The sequence below is a fragment of the Suncus etruscus genome, chromosome 15 (genome assembly GCF_024139225.1).
Source record: "Suncus etruscus isolate mSunEtr1 chromosome 15, mSunEtr1.pri.cur, whole genome shotgun sequence".
Classification (NCBI taxonomy): domain Eukaryota; kingdom Metazoa; phylum Chordata; class Mammalia; order Eulipotyphla; family Soricidae; genus Suncus; species Suncus etruscus.
The window spans coordinates 28,162,283-28,171,022 of record NC_064862.1 but is presented as its reverse complement, the minus strand read 5'-3'; the positions used below and the strand labels follow the sequence as shown (position 1 = coordinate 28,171,022).

The following is an 8,740-nucleotide window of genomic DNA, read 5'->3' as shown; positions in this document are numbered from 1 at the left end:
AGCCTGCCAGGGACGATTTCTGAGCGTAGAGCCAGGAGTAACCCCGGAGCGCTGTCGGGTGTGGCCAAAAAAAAAAAAAAAAACAAGTAAATAAATAAACAGCTCAGGCCAGAGAGATAGCATGGAAGTAAGGCATTTGCCCTGCATGCAGAAGGACAGTGGTTTGAATCCCAGCATCCCATATGGTCCCCCGAATCTGCAAGGAGCAAATTCTGAGCAGAAAGCCCGGAGCAATCCCTGAGCGCTGCCTGGTATGACCCAAAAGCCAAAAATAAATTAATAAATAAATAAACAGCTCAGCAAGATGAGACTGTGTTTGGCATGCAGGTGGGGTGTTCTATCCCTGTACCCCCACTTATAAGTGAAAGCACAAAAGCTTGCTTAGTGTGGAAAATGGTAGAAAGCCCTTGTTCTTCCTCGGACATGTCTCTGACTTGTCTGTCCCTACTTTTTTCCACACCAGAGAAAGTGGAACTAACTTCCACTTAGTTGAGCAAGCATGTACTTCCTAAAGGAAATAAATAAATAATAGAGCAAAAAGAAAATGAAAGGTGGGGGTAACAATGCATAGGGCACCAGCAGGAAGACACTGCCTTGCATGCAGTCCATCTGGATTTGATCCGCAGCATCCTGTGCGATTCCTCAAGCATCATCACAAGTCAGAAGTGTTTCCTGAGCCCAGAGCCAAGAATAAGCCATGAACACAGCCAGGTGTGGCCCTTGAAAAAAATATGTTAATTGTTCCAGCGAAAACACCAAGAACAAAATGAAACATTGCTGCAATTTGGGGTGAGAGATAGTACAGGAGTAGGATTCTTGCCTTGTATGTGGTGACTCCAGGTCAATTCTAGCCCCACATGTGATCCTCCCTGAGCACCAGCAGGAATGATCTCTGAGTGCAGAGCCAGGAGTAAGCCCTGAGCACTTCCCCCCAAAATGACAAAACAAGGAGCAGCTGCAAATTAGGGGGCCTAGTTTGCTCTGCAGACAAGAAGCAAATGGTGGACAATTGTATGGAAGTTGCCTGGGTGACCTCTTTTCACCCCCACTGACATGACAGGATGGACACTGGTTTCCCCACATTCCATGCTGAAACATCGACCCTCTGAGACTCAGCTTCAACCACTTGCCAGTTATTCCTGTTAAAGACCCAGGCTATAGAGTTGCATGACCCCAGGCCTGTGGGATGGGGACCCCTCAGTTATTACTGTAGTAAGCAATGGGACTGGGTGGATGAGTGCAGGGACCAGGGATCACACTAGCAAGGACTTAGTTCATAAAGCCCCTCTCTCGGGCGGGGAGCACAGGGCTAAAAACTTCTCTAGTGGCTCCTCCAAGCCCCTCCAGACTCAAAGTGGGAGCATAGAAATGTGAGAATGGTGAGGAGGATTTGGAAGAGCTGAGACACGCATTGCACATCCTGGAGTAAGTCAGGGAGTCCAGAATGATATCTCAGTAGGCTGGAGCTTGTGCTTTGCACATAGAAGTTGTGGGTTCAATTCCTAGTCCCCCAAGTCCCTATGTATAAACAAGGAGCCAGGAGGTCATCGATTCAGCCAGTGCAGGAGTACAGGGGGTCATAAGCCTGAAAAAATAACAGTAAGTGGCTGGAGAGGTTGTACAATGGAGAGGGCACTTCCCTTGCAAGCAGCTGACATGGCAGCCCAGATGGTCCCCTGAGCCGACTGGGAGTGATCCTTGAGCACAGAGCCAGGAGTAGGTAAGCCTTGGGCACAGCAAACAAACAAAACAACAAACAGAAGAAAAAAGAAAGTGAAAAACTCATTTCTCCCCTTCCCCCCTCAATAAAAGCAGGCAAGTTGCAAGTCACTCTCTTTATTCACTCTCTGGGCATTTTGGGGGCAGGATCTTGGGCAACAGTGCTCCCAGGGAGAGGGAAATGGGGGCACTAGTTGGAGGGGTGGAAGGTGCCTCGTGGGTTCCATTGCATGTCCCGGATGCGGCGCACTGACTGCACCTGGGGGTGAGGAGCCCCAAAGTCAGTGCTGTCCTTGTAGTCCCCCTTCTCCAACAGGAACTGCTGCCCTCGGTAGCCGGGGTACTGGTAACCGACCCACCTGCAGGGCCAGAGATGGAGGGTGGGGAGACACAGGAGAAATGGCTAGAAACAGGGGGCTGGCCATGCCACACTTCCAGGATGATAAGCCAGAGCTCTATCCCCTTACCACCTCTACTTAGGACCTTAAAAAAAGGGGCTAGGCCCGAGAAGGGGCGATCATTTGATCACTCAAATTAGCACTAAAATTGGCTTTTGTCCTCTCCTACCCCAATGCTCATTCTAGCTGCAAGACTTCTCAGAGGCTCAGGAGCTCTGGGCCAATCCTGCATCCCCCACACCTGTGTTTTCCCGCCTTTCTACACCTGCACCTGTCCACACACCTGTTCTCACACCTGTCCTCACGCATGTCCATGCTAAAAACAAGGTTCAGCCCTGTTTTCCTAACCTCACCACACCTGCAGGTAGTGGTGGACACATGCAGCTATTGGGGTCTCTCTCTCTCAGTCTTTGGAGCCCAAGATAAAGTCTGTTTTCTCTGCTCCAAACACCGCCCAGTTCTGGCCAACGAGGACCAGGCTGGCCAGCCCCAGGGGACACCTCTGTGCTGCCCCCATTTCTGAGCTCCAGCCAATCTCGATTTGTAGAGTCCTCAGACTCCCCTTCTCCTAGCACACATAAGGCCTACCTGCCAGGGACCCCAGCTCCTCCCTCCCACACACTGAGCCTCAGTTAGGATCCTGATCTGGGCAGCTCTAGTCGAACCCATGAGGGAAGGAGAATGGGCGTGAAGAAACTCAGGGGCCTGTGGATGCACAACCTTGCATGTGCTTTGCAGCTTGAGAAATGACCCTCCCTGGGGCCAGAATAACTGGCTGATAACAGTTGATAAACTGGTTCTCTGGGTAGCACAGAGTCCTGGGTGTGACAGTTGCCAGCATCTATCCTGGGTCTCCACATTGCTCAGGGGTTCCGGGACCAACCATGGTACGTTAGAGTGTTGTATTGGCCTCACAGGATGGTGTAAAGTGCTACCCTGCTGTGGAGACACTACCCAAGTGCACAACACACACACACACACACACACACACACACACACACACACACACAGCCTTAGACTTTTCTGTTTTTCTTCTTGGTTTTGGGGTGGCACCTAGCTTTGCCCAGGGCTTCCTCTTGGCTCATTGCTCAGGGAATCACACCTGATGGGGTTTGGGGGACCGTAAGGGATGCCAGGAACTAAACTGTCAGCCACGTGCAAAGCAAGCGCCTTCCCCACTGTCCTATTGCTTTTGTCAGGCTCCAGATTTTGCAAAAAGAAATTCCCCAGAGTGGATGGCCACAGGGAGGGAATGTGCCAAAGGCAGCTAATTGGTCCTGGGAAGCAAGGTCTCCCTGTGTTAGCAAAGTACTCGAGTCAAGGTGGGGGTCAAAGGCCAACGTGATCCTCCCTGCCCTCAGCCTCGTCAGGGTGGTTGCACCCATCCCACTCCTTCTTGGCAACCCTGGTCTGTGCAGCCGAACTGAAGGTCAAGCTCTCTCACATCCAAACTGCTGGGATGGGATGGGTCTGACAGTGGAAAGACATTTGCCTTATACCCGGCAGACCCAAGTTCTATCTCTGACATCTCATATGTTTCCCAGAGCACTGCCAAGTGTGGCCACCAAACCCAAAACAAATAAACAATAAGCAGCTGGGACTGTTGCCCCTCAGACAACTTTGACTCCCTCCAGGGCACTAAACCCTCGCCTGGAAGGTGATCCTCACGCTCACCCAGGCCCAAAGAGAAGCAAGGATTTGGAAGGCCTCTGGGCACAGGTGCAGAACTCAGGGCTCAGTGCTCAGTATGCTGTCTGGGCTGTACTCACGTCCCACCAAGCACCCGCACTGACGACACCTTCTCCTGGAAGCCGTGGGCGTGGAGACTGGGCACATCGTCACCCAGCACCTCCATCTTCTTCCCCGTGAAGTTGGGGTTCTCATAGAGGATGATCTTGTGCTCTTGGCTATCCTGCTGGCACGGAATGGGTGTGGGCAGAGGACGAAGGGCAGGGTTGGCTGGTTCCTTAGCTCCTGAATCTGAACCCTCCCTCTAATGCTTAGCACCTGTTGGTTCTTTCCCTTTGGGGGAGGGGCAACACCCAACAGTGCCCAGCGCTCACTCCTGGTGCTGTGCTCAGGAATCCAGGTCGGTCTCATGCCAGGCAAGCAAGCAGACTGCCTTCTGGGCTAACACTCTGACCCAAAGACATGCTAGATATTTACAAGGACCAAAAGCAATGCTCTGAGGTGCATTTGATTCAGTGATGTCATCTTGCTTTTCATGACCTCAGTTTTCCTCCCCCCTTTTTTTTGGTTTTTGGGCCACACCCAGTGGCGCTCAGGGGTTACTCCTGGCTATTCGCTCAGAAATCACACCTGGCAGGCGCAGGGACCATATGGGATGCCGATGATCGAATCAGGGCCCATCCCAGGTCAGCCATGTGCAAGGCAAACAACCTACAGGCCCCCTCTCCCTTTTAAAAGTAAACAGTAGAGGGACAGAATATTACAGGTCCACATATAGTACAAAATAGTACACCAAAAATAGTAAAAAAAAAAAAAAAAAAAAAAAAAAGGACAACAGGTGGCCTTACACATGTTTGACCCAAGTTTGATCTCTGGCATCCCATATGGTCCCCAGAGCACTAGCAGCAGTGGTTCCTGAGCACAGAGCTAGGAGTAAGATCTGACACTGGGTATGGTAAAATCAAAATAATAATCATTACAAAGTGAGTAGCTGCCATGGTCGACACATGTACACATATATGTGAGTGCTTCTGATCAGTGCTTGCAGGATTTTGACTTTCTTTCATCTCCCATCTTTTACTATCCTGTTCTTGAGCCAGTTTTCCGAGTCATCTCCTCCCCATCTCCGTGAATACTGGAAGCATTTTGGCATAAGAGAAAACGAGGCACAGAAAGGAAAAGATACTTGTTCAAGGACACACAGCTATAAATGTCAGAGGCAGCAGAGGAATTCAGGTGTGCTTAATGCTAAGTTCAGGGTTCTCTGATCTACTGGGCTTGGGAGACAGCTAGTTGGGACTGGAAGATTTGGGGGGATGAACTGAGTATTGTTGGTTCTGATCCACTGAGATTAACTGCCTATTGTTGGCTCTACAGTCCACAAGTTCAAGACTCAAGATCTGAGAGGTACTGAAAAGCTGTGAACAGGGCTCAGAGGCCAGAACTGTCTTCTTCCTTTCTCCCTCCTTCACTTCTTCCTCTCTCCTCCCCCCTTCTCCCTCCTTCATTGCCCCCCCTTTATCTCTTCCTCCTTCTCTCCCCTTTTCCCTTCTCCCATGCCTTAGCATCGAACCCAGGGCCTCACACATGTTAAGCAAGTGCCCTAAGCGGGACTGTCTCTAGCTCACTCTCAGAGATTCTCTGTGTTGACCTCAGCTGAGGTTCTTTGAGCTTTAGCTCAAGGCAGGAAACCCATCCACGCTGATAACCAAGTCCACAGCGCCCTGTGCCTGGAGCCTTTCGCAGTTTTGTGACTGGCCCCCCAGTGGGTTGCTCTCAAGTTATGTCCCAGGTAGCAATAACCCCATTTTACAAAGAGAGGAAACAGACTCAGAGAAACAAGACACAGGCAGGAAGGCCCTGCCAAGGGAAGGGGCACAACAGAGTCAGGGTAGTTTCCCGGCTAGACCTGGGGGGGGGGGGGGGGGCCGGCAAGGGGCTCACCATTTTGACGGGCCTCAGGGAGCTGAGGGAGTCGGTCCTCCGGCTGCTGGTCCAGGCGTCCCAGCGCGGGAACTCGCCCTTCTCTAGCACGAAGTGCTCCCCCTTGCAGTTGGCTTGTTCATAGCCTACCCAGCTGCAGTGGAGAGGGAGGGAGGGAGAGTACGGTGAGCAGAGATGGGGGGGAGGGCATGTGGACAGGGCGGGGGACAGATTCAATACAGCCTCCTTGGGGGGGGGGGGCTGAGCTACTAGCTGCCCCCATTCACCCTTGCCATGTTCATCCACATACTGAGAGTACAGACTCACAAACCCACTCACACTTCACACACACATATGTACACAACTGAACAGATTCATACACATTCATAAGCACTCCTAGATTCACTCACTTCCCTTTCTCACTCTCTCCCCACACACATACAGAAAGTCCAGGAATGAGACTCCCTCCCCACTCACGGGCCGGCCTGCACTAGGATGGATCCTGCCTTCTCCACGCCTGTCTCCTTCAGGCTGGGGCAGGGCCCGCTGAACTCCTGCGAGCGGCCCTGGAAATTCTCCTGTTCAAAGATGATGATCTGCAAAGGGGAGCAGGGGCCCCGTCATGGTGGTGCGAGTGCAGGGAGTCTTAGATTGCCTCAGGGAGGCTGGCAGGGTCCACCCACCCACAGTCCAGCCCATTCGTGAACCAGCAAGAGCCGTGTTTCACCTCCACGAGCCTCAGTTTCCCCTTTTGTAAAGTGGAAACTAAAGACAGAACCCAGTTCCTCGGGATGTGAGGCCTGAGAGCAGGGGATGCGGTGAGTTTCACAGTGTTTGCTCTGGTGTGAGGGTCACAGCAGCAAAGGAGGCTCTGGCTGCACGTCCCGAGCCAGAGCCAGAGCCAGGTCCCAAAGAAGTAGGAAGCGGGCGCTGGAATGGGCATTCACGGCCCAGCCCGGCCCATGGTGTCTGTCTCCTGAGATCAGGACTTTGCCATCTCTGCAGGCACCAGGATCTTGATAAATGAGGCTCTGTGGCAAGCAGCGTGTGCCCAGAATCTAGCAGAGCCTTGTCCCCTGAGCTCCCTGATCTCTTATCTGATGGTTCCTGCTTCGCAGCTCTCCAAGTCACAGATCTACTTCCTGGATTAATTGTTTGCCCTCTTGCAAACAAGCCCTCTAGAGACAGGACCAGGGGGTCCCCTCCATCAGCTTTAGCATCCCGGCTGGGGAGTCCCTCATGAGAGATCCAAGGGCCCATCCAGGCTGGGTCCAAGCCCAGGGCCCCCTGCAGCGGTCAAGATTGGCAGCAGATTGCAGGTGCCCAGTGCTTCTGCCAGGCAGTTAAGTCTGGAAGGAGATGATGTGGTGAGTACATTTGGATCAGCCTGGAAATTGAGGCTTCCTCACCCTGACCCTCACCTGCTGGCCCTTCCTTTGACTCTCCCCGCTCAAAATGGAAAAAAGTGAGGCTCAGAGAGGACACGCACAGGTCATGTGGCCAGAGAGAAGTTGAGAATGACCTTCACCTCCCATCCAGAAGGCCCTCATGGAACCCACCCCAGACATAGGGAGCACCAAGGCCCTTGAATTTGTGGGGAAGGTGTAGGCAGGAAATTCAAGTTTCAAAGGCTGGAAGCTGTCACCAAGATTCCAGACCTGCAGGTCATGGGCCAGAGCCTACTAGGGGGCTGTGGGGAAATTGAAGCCTGAGATCTGACAAGGGCACCCCAGGATGGGTAGAGACCAACCCCAGAGCACACAGAGAGGACCCACCTTGGGGCTGAGAGGATGCCCCTTGCCTGCAGGGTTCTGGTGATCAGAGGCCATGGTTGAAGGCTCTGCAAGAAAACACGAGACAGCAGTGAGGTTGGGGTGCTGGGTCTTCTCTTTAGGCATCTATTGACTTTCATCTCCCAGTTTCAGGGTGTCTTAGAGCTGGGAGCTCAGCAAGGAGAGGCCTAAATTTCATTTCTTTGTGTCCAGCTTAGCTCCACAGGGCAAGGAGGCTCATGAAAAGGCGGGGACATGACACAGCTTAAGGGGAGAGGTCCATGGGGATCTCTCTCCCTCAGATCCAGATAGCCCGGGGGATATGGGCTTTACACACAGCCTCCTGGTGGAAGAAAAACTGGAGCAAAGACAGCAGTGCTCACTGGCCTGTGGGGCTCCGGGGTCAGCCCTCTCCAAGTCCCCTGTTCCCGTGTACCCCTCACTGCTTCCCTGAGGCATCCAACAACCAGGAATGTGTCACCACCCAGGTTGCATCCCTCTTATGCCAGCCTCCACTTGTGCCATCTGCCCTGGGAATCACAGTACAGAAAGTCAGGTTGGGAGATGGATGGACGAGGCGTGGGAGGGCAGCTAGGGAGTTTCTGAGAAGTCAGAAAAGTCTAGAAAAAGATCCAGCTCTTCTCCCTTCCCAGCCATGGGTGAGGAATTTGTCTCCTCCCCCAGAGAAGACAGTCAGCACCCACTCAGGAGACTAGGCTAACGTAGGTCTCAGAAGGCAGAGGTTGGGAAGTGGCTTGGAAGGCTGACCCACTCTTCTCTCAAGAAAGCAGTTCCGTGGGTCCCCTAGCAGCTAGGGTGTGGGTTTCCCTTCCTGGCTTGAGGGAGGCTGAGCCAGTGGCTACTTGGTCAGGAGCTGGTTCTAACACTAACCAGCATGCTCTCTCTGCCTCAGTTTCCTGTTCTGTCAGCTGGCACCAGCACAAGCCCGAGGGATGTCTATGGGCCAGAGGTAACCATTCAACTACCAGGGATTTGCACCATCAGTACTTGGCAGCAGTTCTGGAATATTCCCAGCGCTGAAGGCCTGATGAGGGGGATTTCCACAGCTTCAAAGCCTTTGAACTCATGTGTGCTTGCAGCCCCCAGGAAGCCAGAGCTGGCCCCAGGCTGCCCCAGCGTATATACAACCAGGCATGAAAGAAGCTTTGTCCATCCCGAGAAAGCTGACCCACCTCCTCCTGGTTGCTGGTCCTTCTAGAATGATCTCGATTCCCCCCA

At 52.8% G+C, this 8,740-nt stretch overlaps 1 protein-coding gene across 1 annotated transcript; it reads right to left on the bottom strand.

Moving 5' to 3' along the window:
* Positions 1 to 1,909: 1,909 nt before the first annotated feature.
* On the bottom strand, positions 1,910 to 7,558 carry LOC126030649 (beta-crystallin B2-like). The gene is made up of 5 exons (XM_049788873.1): positions 7,505 to 7,558; positions 6,207 to 6,325; positions 5,751 to 5,883; positions 3,887 to 4,029; positions 1,910 to 2,078 (listed from the first exon to the last, which is right to left on the bottom strand). The coding sequence occupies exons 1-5, from the start codon at positions 7,556 to 7,558 to the stop codon at positions 1,910 to 1,912; spliced, it is 618 nt and encodes a 205-aa protein (XP_049644830.1).
* Positions 7,559 to 8,740: the final 1,182 nt, after the last annotated feature.